Source organism: Monodelphis domestica, chromosome 3 (genome assembly GCF_027887165.1).
Source record: "Monodelphis domestica isolate mMonDom1 chromosome 3, mMonDom1.pri, whole genome shotgun sequence".
NCBI lineage: Eukaryota > Metazoa > Chordata > Mammalia > Didelphimorphia > Didelphidae > Monodelphis > Monodelphis domestica.
This window is the reverse complement of record NC_077229.1, coordinates 95647379-95660227: the sequence shown is the minus strand read 5'-3', so window position 1 is coordinate 95660227 and position 12849 is coordinate 95647379. Positions and strand designations below refer to the sequence as shown.

Sequence of the window (12849 nt, the reverse complement as noted above, 5' to 3'; positions counted from 1 at the left end):
ACAAAACAAAACCCAAACCTAACATTGCTTCTGTGCCCTAAAGATCCCCAAGGCTTTCCCCACCAATTCCCAGCACAGGGTCAAGTTGCAGGAAGAAATGACACCAGACACCCAGGGTGATTTTTTTCAAAATGGCCCAAATGGGCAAAGGAGGTGGGGGTGGGGAAGGGTGGCAGTTTTGCTCCAATGCAACATAATGGAACAACGGGGCTTCGGAAAAGGGCAGAGTTGAGCAGGTGCTGTAGGGAGACGGAAAAGGGCAGAGTTGAGCAGGTGCTGTAGGGAGACAGATGTCAGGCTGCTGAGTACTTACTGGCCTCCGAAGAGCTGCATTCCCAAAAGGGCAAACACAACGATGAAAAGGAAGAGAAGGAATAACAAGCTGATGATGGATTTCATGGAGTTCAGGAGAGACACGACCAGGTTCCTGAGAGAAGCCCAGTATCTACCAACAGAGGACACAGTTACTGATGGTTACTCCTAGCCAGGCCAACAAGGTGCAGGGTGGGGTGGGGGGGGAGAATGGGGAAATGGATCAGATGCCAATTTCCTGCTATGTGCCACCCACCCCTCAGATCTGCAAACTTCAGTGACCTTGCACTCCTTTACCCCCATTTCCTGTCATGACTGGTTACTGACAGGTGTTTGGAGAGAGGCCAGTTGGTAAGTCCCACTCTCCTTTCCTCCTATCTCCCACTTAGAATGCCAGGGGAACAGGGAACAGAGGACTTACTTTGTGACTTTGAAAATACGCAATAACCTGAGAGCTCGTAGCACACTGATCCCAAAAGATGTTCCAGGTTTCACCACAGCCCAGATCACCTCAAAAATGCTCCCGATGATAACCTGGAGCAAGAAGCAGCTTGTTGGGTACCCAGTGACACTGATCCCTCTATCACCCCCCCTTTTCCTTTGCCCCTCAGTGATTTCCTAGTCCCTGACCACACAGTACCACTAAAAGACCTTTATCTTCTCTGGGACCAGCAAGGTCTGGAACAATGAATTCTCTTCATTCCGTTTCTGTCTTCGCATTATCAACCTAGATGGTTACACTCTGGACCCTGAAGGGTCAGTTCCTCGCTACTGTCTGGGGAGGTGGAGAAGCTGGAACTTTCTCTCAGCCTCCATCTCTTATCCCTCTAGCCCCCGGCTGGTTCTAGGCAAGGCTAAACAGGTAGCTCTCTCAAGCACTTACCCCACAGTCAAAGCAGTTGAAGGAGGAGTGGAAGTAAGGCCTTGTCCCAAGCCCATACATTTTTATAAACATTTCGGACATAAAGAGTCCTAAGAAAATGAATTCTGCATAGTCTGGAAGTGAGAGAGAAGGAATATATAAAAAAATTAGTCTTTGGGGTCTCCAGGTAGCTCTTCCTCTAGAAGGAATAATTTTACCCTAGGTCCCAGTCATGGCTTTGGTTTAAAAGGATGGTGGTGGGAACTTCATAGGCTTTTGAACTGGATGGTGACTCATTGTGTAAATACCATGTCTGTCTGTCTTTCCTTTCTTCCTTCCTTCCCTCTGCCTCTCTCTTTTACCTTCTCTCTTGTTAATTCTAAGGCAGAGGAGTGGAAAGAGCTAGGCAATAAGGATTAAAGAACTTGCCCAGGGTCACACAACTAGGAAGTATCTGAGGTCATATTTGAACCCAGATCCTCCTGACTCCAGGCTTGGAATCCACTGTGCTACCTAGTTGCCCAAATGCTATGTTTTTCTGGGCCTCAGTTTTCCCTCTAGGAAGGGAGAAGAATAATTTCTCACATCTCCATTCATCTAGAACACTCTTGGGTGGAGTAAAAACAAGCAAACCTCAAGAAAAGGTCAGGCTAGTGCTCTGAGCTAAGCATTTGGGACTTTTCTGTAGTTTGTGATTTTACCCTAAGGACATTGGCTCTTGTCTGGTCCAAAGAGAAAGGTGTGGGAACCAATGGGATTACAGTGATACTTTTTAATAATACTGGTATTAGGAACAGTCATCCCTGTACTTGAATCAAAGCTGAATGAAACAAGGTAGCTGGGCCTCTCATGAAAAAAAAATATCCTAGCTTCTCTTATTTTCTTTTCCTCTCTTGATGCTGAAAATCTCTATGAAGGAACTAGAACTCAGGTCCTCCTGACTCAAGGATTGGCTTTCTAGTCACTGAGCCACTTAGCTGCCCCAAAGAAATACTTGGTGAATGAAAGTCATGTAAAAATCCAAATGAAATGTTAAAAAAGTGATAGATGGGAATGCAGAATGAATGAATGAATGAATGAATGGATAAATAAAATATTTTTGAAGCACTTAATATGAGACAAGCACTAGGTTAAGCCTGGGAGTGCAAATACAAAAGCAGGCAGACAGCTCCTGCCCTCAAAGAGCTTATATTTGACTGGGGGGAGACTACACACATAGCGGGACTGGCTGGTGGCTGAGAAGGGGCATTTTGGTCCAGAAATTGATAAGGATGATGAGTTGGGATTCTAGAGAAGCAGTTTGATACATGCCACGCAGGAACAATGTTTTGATCATGATTATAAAACTAGAAGGGGGAAGGAGAGTTCAGAGGAAAAATTACACATGTGTAGCTTCAGTGAGGTGTTTGTATAGGACCATGTTGATGAATCTATGGCACGTTTGCCAGAGTGTGCTGGAGGGGGCTACTCCTCTCCCCCTCTCCACACATGCCTGAGGACATTTCTCACATTACCCACCCTTCTGCCCAGCATCCCAATGGGTGAGCTTCCTCCCTCCCCTATCTGGGGTAAGGCAAGGGGCTCCCATGCAGTGTGAGGGTTGCAGTTTGGGCACTCAGTTTCTAAAAGGTTTGCCACTACTGCTATATAGGAGGTTGTAGAAGAGCTGGAAGGAGGGGAGGAAGTGAAGTACAGCTGGGACTCTAATCCCTTCCTTTTCTGGGCAAAAGAAGGTAAGTAACTTGTCCAAAGTCATGCAGTAAGTTGACAGCAGTCCTGGACCCAGAGCTCAGGAGCTCTGATTCTGAGTCCACGGCTCTTTCTATTGTACCACAGCTCCATTTCCTGACCCTGAGGCAGTCTTTGGCATAGCAGAAACAGTCCTTCAGGCCTCTCCTGACCAGGGCAAACATAAACCCTCTGCCTGGGGAGAATAACAGAGGTGCATTCTATTAACTCAGAAATTGGAGGCAGGAAGTGAAGAATCCTTATTTCTGAGGAGCCTTCAGGGAGGCTGAATGTAATTACTTAAGTTGGAACTGGGTCAGGGCCCTCTTCTTTCAAAACTTCCTAGACCAAGCCAAAAGGGAACAGTAAAATTATAGGGGATGGGCAGGAGCTGTGGGTTAGCTGAGAGTTACCCTTTCCAAGAACTGACCACTGAGGAAACTATTCTTCTTCCTCAGGCCAAGGCAGCACAGGTTAGAAAGGCAGGTCTTAGCACTCTAGAGCCTACCCTTCTAGAGTCTTTTTAGCCAGGCTTTGAAGGTACTTTGAGGGAAAAGGGAAATGTCTAGTGATTAAGAGGCAGAAGCCAAAGTTGATGGCTTCCTAGTCCAGGGCCTTGAGAGGCGGGGTGGGACAGGGGGGCATTTCTTTTTTTATTTTTCCCTTCCTTTCATAACCCTTACTTTCTGTCTTAGCAACAGCTCTAAGACAGAAAGACAAGAGCCAGGCAAATGAGGTTAAGTGACTTGCCCAGATTCATGCAGCTAGAAAGTATCTGAGACAAGATTTGAACCTCGGACCTTCTATCTACAGGGCTGGCTTTCTATCCACTGAGCCACCTAACTGCCCCTGGGATTAACTTCCTTTTTTTTCTGCATCCCTTAGTCTAGTTTGGATTTCAAGTGCTTATTGATTCCCCAAAGCTCTTGATTTTAATTTTGGTCAGAGGTTTCCCCCACTGCTTTAACTTCTTTCCTCTCCTTAAGCATGGTTGGCTTCCTCTGTCTACTAAGTCCTGGCATGGGGAGCCCCATAGGCTCTCTATCTTCATTCACTGAGACAGGGCAACATATTCCCAGGCCCCTCATATAGCTTTTGGCTGTTGCAGCATCTGAGCATCCTGGGCCTAACTCAGGACCCTGCTGGGCGTAAACTAGGGGCTCTGCAGGGAAGAATTGCCCAGACTGAGCCACAGTAATAACAATTCAAAAGGGAAAGAAAAAGGAAATTTAAAAAATTGAATAAAGGGTTTCAAGGGAAGAAGTGAAAGGCAGAGAGAAACCCCAGATAAGGTGAAGAGATACTAAAAATCCAGGTCACCCCTCTCTCCACTTAGTTATTTTCTCTTTTGTATCATCACCCAGCCTCTCACTTTAGAATCCTGGATGATACCTAGAACTAGAGAACGTAACCAGAGCAACATCTAGTTCAATCCCTTCATTTTACAGATATATATAAAGTGCTATAATCATTGGCTCTCTGTCACCAAGCCACCTAGCTGCCCTGCTATTATTTTTACAATTGAGGAAACTGAGGTCATTTCACAGATATTATATATAAAGCACTATAGCCATTGGCTCTCTATCACCGAGCCACCTAGCTGCCCTGCTATTATTTTTATAATTGAGGAAACTGAGGCCATTTTACAGATATTATATATAAAGCACTATAGCCATTGGTTCTCTATCACTGAGCCACCTAGCTGCCCTGCTATTATTTTCATAATTGAGGAAACTGAGGCCATTTTACAGATATTATATATAAAACTGAGGTCTCCTGAGTGTCTGTGTCTTGCCCAAAGAAAGGAAGCCAGTAAATCTGGAACTTGACCGTGGGCTCTTCTGATTCTGAGTCCAAGTCCTGGTCTTATTCCACTATTGTTGTGTGGGTGAGGGCAGGAAATAAATAGTGGAAGTGGTTAGGGATTTCCCCAGGTTGATACAAAAAAACAGGGACAGCAGAGTAGAGACAGAGTGAAGAAGGAAATTCAGCTGTTTTGGGTTTCGGCTTGTATCATTCTTGTGTCTAAACAAGATGGTCACTAGGAGGTGGAACAGTAGTCGTAACAGTAACAACGGCACCAGTAGAAAAATCAGAACACTCAGTCAATGAGCACAAAGTGCCCACTATGTGTCAGGCACATATATGTAAGAAAGAATCGTGGTATAGTAATAATAGATCATATTTACATAGTGTTTTAAGGTTTGCAAAGCACTTTAAAAATAGCTCCTGCATAGACCTCCTGTTGGCATCTAGCAATAGCTAACAGTAGTCTCTGAATCTGGAATCAAGAACAGACTGGAAGGGGCAGCTGGGTGGCTCGGTGGATAGAAAGCCAGGCTTGGAGATGGCAGGTCCTGGGTTCCAATTTGTCCCCAGACACTTCTTAGTTGTGCAATCCTGGGCAAGACAAGTCACCTCAATTGCCTAATCCTTCTTCTGTCATAGAACTGATATTTAGTAAGGGTTCTTAGCAGATGGTAAGGGTTCAAACAAACAAACATGGGCAATGATCCGCTTACCAAGAAGTCAGAGCAAGGACTTTAGGCAGAGAGAAAGCAGAGGAATGCATGAGTTGAAGAAAAGGCAGCTGAGGAGAAAAGGGGCTACAAGCAAGGGGATCCACTCACAGAGGAAGTCAGATAGCCAATCTGGCTGGTCGTAGTGAACTATAGCAACACACAGGGTGTTGAGGGCTACCAGACTGAGAACTGTCCAGTAGAAGGCCTGAGTTTTGACCATGCGGCGGATATAGAAGCGCATTCTCCTCTCCTTTTTATGAAAAAAAGTCGAGTTCTCCAGCTTGGCACTTTTAATACTGGCTCGGGCGAAGGGAGAACCTGCCAAGGGGAGAAAGGAAAACGTCAGGCTAGTCTCAGCAGGCCCTTCCTGCCCAGGAAACCAATCCATAACTCAGCCCAGGGTGGAGGCCGGGGGCCAGAGAGTCAATTAGCCTCGCCAGCAAACCCACCAGCCTTAGGGAGTCTTAATGTTCTTCCCCCCCCTCCCCCTAGTCGCCTTCTCCCCTCTGCAGCTGGGACTCTTACAGGAAGGAGGTTTCCCTGAAATTAACAGCATAAAAAACAAACAATTATATCTCATAATGTCAATAATGATACCTTGCATTTATCAGTCTCCTGAGGCCATTTGCTTGCCTGCTGAGGTGGGGACCGAGTCTGACTCTCAGCCTCCCCTCACGCACCACAGCTGCTGTTCCCCACAGCTGGGCTGGGGAGGGGAGGGCGAAGCCCGGGCTGCAGCTAAGGGCACACAGGGAGTGAAGGCCAAAGGGGATCCAGCGTGGAGGATTCTGGGTAGGGCTTCAGGAGCATGGGTGGGGGGGGGGGTATCTGGATAGGGACACAGACCTCTGTTTGACTTTGGAAACCACGGCGTCTGCCTACTAGCCACCACCCGGCAAATGCTCTGGGAACAAGCAGTCAGAAACGACACACAGGATTTATTTTTCTAAAACTCTGAAATAACGTTCGGGGCTCCTGCAATGCTGTTCTAACTCCTTGGAGGAGCCGTTGAATGGCAAAGGACCACCAATGGAAAGAGACAATGTGCAACAAGGCAAAGAACTGTTTTTAAAAAGGCAACTATTTCAGAGATTCTGATGTTGTCTAGACCAAGGATACCAACTCCTGGAGCTGGGAAGTCAACACCAGCCAAAGATTCTGAGAAGCTATCTAAGCCGGGCTTGAGGAAGTCAGGTCCAGTGGGAGGCTACCCCATGAGGAGCTCTTTCGAGAGAACTAGAATTCAGGGCTAGAGGACAAACCTAGAATGGAGAATGGGAGACCATCTTGCCTCATGGAGGAGGGTGAAAAGAAGAGGGAGATTCCTGCCTTAGCTCCTGGTCTTTTTTGTGGGGGCTTACCCTGCCTTTCAAGCCCCAGACCCTTATCTCCAATTGACCCTGACCTCCAATTTGTCCCAAATCAAATTAAATTCTTCTTGGGTTCTACTTTCCTATTCTTCTTAACATTCATTCATTCATTCATTCAATAAGTTTCATTAAGTGCCTACTACATGTAAGGCAGTATAACAATTACATTTATTTATTTTTATTCTTATTTATTTATTTATTTATTTATTTATTTAAACCCTTACCTTCCATCTTGGAATCAATATGGTGTATTGGTTCCAAGGCAGAAGAGTGGGAAGGGTTAGGCAATGCGGGTCAAGTGACTTGCCCAGGGTCACACAGCTAGGAAATGTCTGAGGTCAAATTTGAACCCAGGATCTCCCATCTTTGGGCCTGATGCTCAATCCACTGAGCCACCCAGTTGCCCCTCAGATTTGAATTTAGGTCCTCCTGACTCCAGGCCTTATACTCTATCCATGGAGCCACGTCACTCTTCCCATATCCTGATCTTTGTTTTGGCCACAGAATACCTAATCCAGAAATAGCTATCTGGTCAATGTGAAACCCATTCATGTCACCGTATTATTGACTAAGGAAACTGCTTATGGAGGGAGTATAAACCCTATTCTCTCAGCTGTATTCTGCCAGAGAACCTCCAACCACATCCCTTTTTTTCTCTTTGTCTCTGTATTTCTCAGCTTCCTCCTTCTCCATCCCAGGTTTCAGAGAGTCTCAGAACTTCACAGTTGGAAGAGACTCCACAAATCACCAAGTTTAACCCAAATCTGAATGGGAATTTCTCCTACATACTTTGATAAGCCAGTCCTTTAGTCTTTAATTGAAGACTTAACCCCTCCCCCCCAAAAAAAACCACTTACCTTCCACCTTAGAATCAATACTATGTATTGGTTCCAAGGTAGAAAGAAGGTTGGCAAGGGCTAGGCTAGGCAAAGGGATTTAAGTGACTTGCCCAGGGTCACACAGCTAGTAAGTATCTGAGGCTTGATTTGAACCTAGGACCTTCTAATTCTAGGCTTGGTTCTCTCTACTGGGTCACCTGGCTGCCCCCAGTTGAAGGCTTTTAGTGGGGATGAGACACCTCCTTCCCAAGGCAGTCCATTCCATTTTTTTTAAACTTGTAAAGTTAAAAAATTCTAAATGATTAGAAAACTTTTTCCTTATATAGAGCTAAAATCTGCATCTTTGCAATTCCTAGTTCTGACTTCTGGGACGAAGAAAAGCAAATTTAATCCTTCTTCCAGATGACAGCCCTTTAAATATTGGAAGATGGTTATCATGGCCCTGCTAAGTCTTTTCTTGCCCAAGTGCATCATCCTTACTTCACCCTAAATATTGCAGTATGATCTGGTTTGCCTTCCCTGTCCTGGCTTCCCTTCTCTGGAAAGACTCAAGCTTGCCAGTTTCCTCTAATACTAAATTCATGCTCAAGGTACAGGTCAAAAGCTTGACCACCTCCCTGGTTCTGGACACTTTACCTCTTCTAATACAGATTAAGATATATATATTTTAAACTCCTACCTTCCATCTTAGAATCAATACTGTGTATTGGCTCCAAGGCAGAAGAGTGGGAAGGGCTAGGCAATGGGGGTCAAGTGACTTGCCCAGGGTTACACAGCTGGGAAGTGTCTGAGGCCAGATTTGAACCCAGGACCTCCTGTCTCTGAGCCTGGCTCCCAGTCCACTGAGCCACCCAGCTGCCCCACCTAAGATCTTTTTAAATATCAGGGAACCCAAGAATGAAATACTTAATCCACTAGTTTCTGAGAGGCTAGCAGAAAGGGAAAAAAAGCACAGTGGAAAAGCACCATTTTTCCAACTGTGCCTAGGATCTTGGGGAGAGAGAAAAACTCACCCACTGAGGCCATGTCAGCCAGCTGATCCTCAGCTTCTTCAGGGTTCAGCAGGTCTGTCTTGCTTTTCTTTATTGTGGCTCTCCGCAGAGCTCCAACAATAGGAACATGGCAAGAGAAAAAGACATTACCCTTGATGTCCCAGCCTTGGAGCTCTCTTGATGTTCTCAGAAACTGTTCTCCATAATATTTGAGATGGGGGTGAACAGTGAATTTTGTCAGGGAAATGGCCTCAACCTGTGCCCTCTAGTACTCCAGCTGGGCAGCCAAAGAGCCAGGGATACCCATCCCAGCATTTGGGCCCAGCCCCAGAAGAGAGTTACACAGTCACAGGTTCTCTGAGTTGAAAGGAAGCCTCAGGGACAAGCTAGACCAACTCATGCCTCAGTGTAAGTTCTTATAAAACCACCGGCAGATAAGGTACTTTGCTCAAAGACCATTGGTAATGGGGAACTCACTCCAAGGAAGTCCATTCCATTTTTTGGACATTCCAATTGTTAGGAAAATTTTCCTTCTATTAAACTGAAATTTGCCTCCTCGAAGCTTCCTTTTATTTCCTTCTGGGGCCCAATTATAAAAGTCCTTTGACAGTTTAATATAATGATGAATTGGAGACAGTTATGTAGTCTCCCACATGAGTTATATTAATTTTCATTTGCCAATAATGTATTTTATGAACTCTTCTTTGTAACCTACTGATAAAGAGCCCTTATTCTTTCCTTCCCCCCTCCCCGTAAATTCTTATCTTCCATCTAAGAAACATTACAAAGTATTGGTTCCCAGGTAGAAGAAGAAGGCACTAGGAAGTGCCTGAGGCCAGATTTGAACCCTAGGACCTCCCATCTCTAGGCCTGGCTCTCTATCCACTGAACCATCTAACTGCCCCGAGAGCCCTTATTCTGGACTCTTATCTCTTAGCTAGCAAAATCTCTAATTCAAAAGTAGATTTGTTTTATTTCTGACTAAGAAGTTCCCAAATAAGAAATCCGGTTTGGTGGAGTTTCCCACAGTAGAACTCAAAGTGGATGGGCTGGGTTGTATAGTGTAGGAGTGAGAGTTCTCTATTTACAGTGCTGCCCTATTTGTCTGCCACAAACTTATCCTTAGGAGGTGGGTTCCCATTATTCTCCATCTCCATTCTGGTGATTATTCAAGGCATTCGAGCTCCTTGAGGGCCTCTGGCCAGGAGTGGCCCACTTTGGACACCCCCACTCCCCAGTGTTTCCCTAGCATGTCCTCTATCACATATCATGTCAAAATCAGAGGAGTTACCATCAAAGGGGTGTCTCTGCTCGCCGTCTGTTTCATCTTCTGCTAGTATCACTTCTTCTGAGGGAAAAGAAGAGCAAATTAACCTCCTGCAGTCAGACAGATGGAACTTCCCCCTCACAGGGCCAGGACCCACGCTTGGCCTGGAATCACATCGCAGATGGCCTAGGAAGGTTTCAGACCAGGCCAGAGTGGGCTTTCTTGGGGAAGTAAAAGTCTTTGGGGAATAAATGCTGCTGCAATAAATGCTGGCATAAGAAGTGAGGGACTTCCACAGTGTCCTCCTTTGGCTTTTGAAGGAATGACACAAAGGGCTTTTTTCTTCAATGTGAGACAGATTTCAGAGTTCTTTTACTACAGGATTCAGGGCCCAACCAGCCTGGGTCAACAAGGATGTCTACAGGCCTGATCTTTGGTTTCTCTCCCCTTTAATTCCTATTTCAGAATAGGAGGATACTCCAAGTGATTCCAATTGTTAGATCAAGTCAATGAGCATTTACTAGATGCCAGGCACTGTGCTGGGAGAAAACATGCAAACGGCTTTGTACAAATATACAGGACAAATTGGAGATCATCTTAGAAGGAGGCAATAGCATTAAGGGGGATTGTGAAAGGCTTCTTTCAGAAGGCGGATTGTAGCTAGAACTTGAAAGAAGTCATGGAACCCAGGAAGTGGAGATGAGAAGACAGAGCATTTCTAGTATGGGAGACAGCCAAGGAAAAATGCCTAGAGTTGGGTGATGGAGTATATGGTGTGAGTGACCGTAAGGAAGTCAATGTTATTGGATGGAGAGGGGAGTAAGATAGAACAGGACTGGAAAGGTAGGGAATGGACCAGGTTGGGAGGGACTTTCTTTTTTTTTTAAACCCTTATCTTCAGTCTTGGAGTCAATACTGTGTATTGGCTCCAGGGCAGTAGAGCGGTAAGGCCTAGGCAATGGGGGTTAAGTGACTTGCCCAGGGTCACACAGCTGGGAAGTGTCTGAGGCCAAATTTGAACCCAAGACCTCTGGTCTCTAGGCCTGAATCTCAATCCATTGAGCTACCCAGCTGCCCCCTTGGGAAGGGCTTTAAAGGTTAAACAGATGGTTTTATATTTGATCCTTGGGGGTGACAGGGAGCCATTCTTCAACCCATGCAGAAGATGTAGCAAAGAAGACCAAGGAATCTAGGACAACCAGAAGAGATCAATGTGGTGAAGGCCTAGAAAAGAAGAGTCAAAGACTGCAGAAAGGTCAAGAAGGATGAAGACTGAGAAAAAAGTCATTGGCCTGGGCAATTAAAAGATCATTAATAACATTGGAAAGAGCACACTCCAGTTTAATGATAAAGTCAGAAGTCTGAAGCTTGAGGAGAGTGAAGAAGAAACTGATTGAGAGACATCAATGGTAGGTGACTTTCTCAAGGAATTTAGGCATGAAAAGAGAGGAGAGATATAGGATGACAGCCAGCAGGGATGGATGGGTAAAGTGAGAGTTTTTTTGATGGTGGAGACATCGGCATGTTTGTGGGCAGCAAGGAAACACCAGGAGACAGGAAAAAGATTAGTCAGAGTGGAGATGATAGAAGGGGCAGTCTATTGGAGAAGATGAGATGGAATGGGATTATTTGTACATGGCAAGGAGCAGGGCCATCTCTTCATGGGAGATGGATTGAAGGATAAAATAGTGGGGGAAGACATCTGAGAATTGCAAGATGAGGAGGAGGGGAGGAGAGGAAACACTGGGCAAATGGCCTCATTTTTTTTTCAGTGAAATACAAAGCAAAGTTCTCAATTGAGAGGGTTGTGGAGGGAGAGCTCTGGGAGGTCTGAGGAGAGATGAAAAGGTCTGGAAAACCTGCTGTTGTGAGTGTGACAGTGAATCGATTTGGGAGGTGTAAAAAAATTGCCTTGAAATATGGAGGGCCCACTTGAGATTATACAACAGAAATTTGTAATGGACTCCGCCAATATGGTTTTGTGATTTCCACCACTTCATTCAGCAGCATGTGAACAGTAGTGAAGGCAGCAAACATTGGGAGAAATCCATGACTAGGGTTTGGTAGATTTGTGATAAGATTAGGGGCCAAGGGACTAAAAGGGATAGCTTAGAATAGTTCACTAAGGAGTCAAGATGGAGAAGGGAGAAGAGAATAGCCAGTGCAGGGATGATGACCTGGGAAAGAATGGAGGAGATAGAAGGATTGAAGGTCATGGTGAGAATGAAGAATGGAGTTAGAGGATTGTAGAAAGGCAGAGAGAAAAAAGGAATGATGAAAGATCATGATCAGATAGAGAACGATCAGCAATATATCATTTGGGACAGCTAGGTAGAACATTGGTAGAGCGCCAGACTTGAAGTCAGGAGGATCTGGATTCAAATCTGGCCTCTGACGCTTCCTAGCTGTGGGACCCTGGATAAATAAATCACTTAACCCCAATTGCCTAGCCCTTGACACTCTTCTGTCTTAGAAGTGGTGCTAAGAAGAAGATAAAGGGTTTAAAAAAAACAAACTAAAAACAATATATCATCTAATAGTCTAATCAGAGGTCTCGGAAGCAGTTTTGTCTCTTCTTCTTGGGCAATGTTCTTTGATTCCTCTCATGAAGAACATCTGCTTATCCATTCCCATCTCTTGATGCTATCTTAAAGATGCTCAAACCCAACGTGCCTGGTTGTCCTGCATTCACAGTATGCACCAGGTTCCTGGAAGCTAAAGGCCTCACCTGCTTTGGAGATCCATTCCATGTAGCCATTGAGCTCTCTCTCGATCTGTTGTTGCCGTCTCAGCTTCAGAAAAGCTCGACGGTTCTCAACCCTCTCTCTTTCTTTGGCAAACTCCCTGCAAAGCACAAAATCTTGGGGTCTGCTCTCTGGCTTACCAGGCATTTTAGGGTGTCCTTGTTCTATCTGATTGTGTGGGCATGAAGGTAGGGGCAGCAGGCCTGCCTGCAG

The 12849-nt window shown here is 45.3% G+C and overlaps 1 protein-coding gene across 28 annotated transcripts in view; it reads right to left on the bottom strand.

Moving 5' to 3' along the window:
• Nucleotides 1-12849, bottom strand: part of CACNA1A (calcium voltage-gated channel subunit alpha1 A) — a 401231-nt gene that overhangs the window by 107750 nt on the left and 280632 nt on the right. For 22 of the 28 annotated variants that reach the window (XM_056822623.1, XM_056822650.1, XM_056822649.1 and 19 more), the window contains 7 exons: nucleotides 12621-12736; nucleotides 9919-9973; nucleotides 8647-8744; nucleotides 5533-5742; nucleotides 1196-1308; nucleotides 734-846; nucleotides 314-445 (listed from right to left, as the gene is read on the bottom strand). In XM_056822623.1, the coding sequence (XP_056678601.1) occupies nucleotides 314-445; nucleotides 734-846; nucleotides 1196-1308; nucleotides 5533-5742; nucleotides 8647-8744; nucleotides 9919-9973; nucleotides 12621-12736 (837 nt within the window). Of the gene's footprint in view, nucleotides 1-313; nucleotides 446-733; nucleotides 847-1195; nucleotides 1309-5532; nucleotides 5743-8646; nucleotides 8745-9916; nucleotides 9974-12620; nucleotides 12737-12849 lie in introns of all 28 variants that reach the window. The other 6 variants (XM_056822626.1, XM_056822630.1, XM_056822642.1 and 3 more) reach the window with 3 other exon arrangements.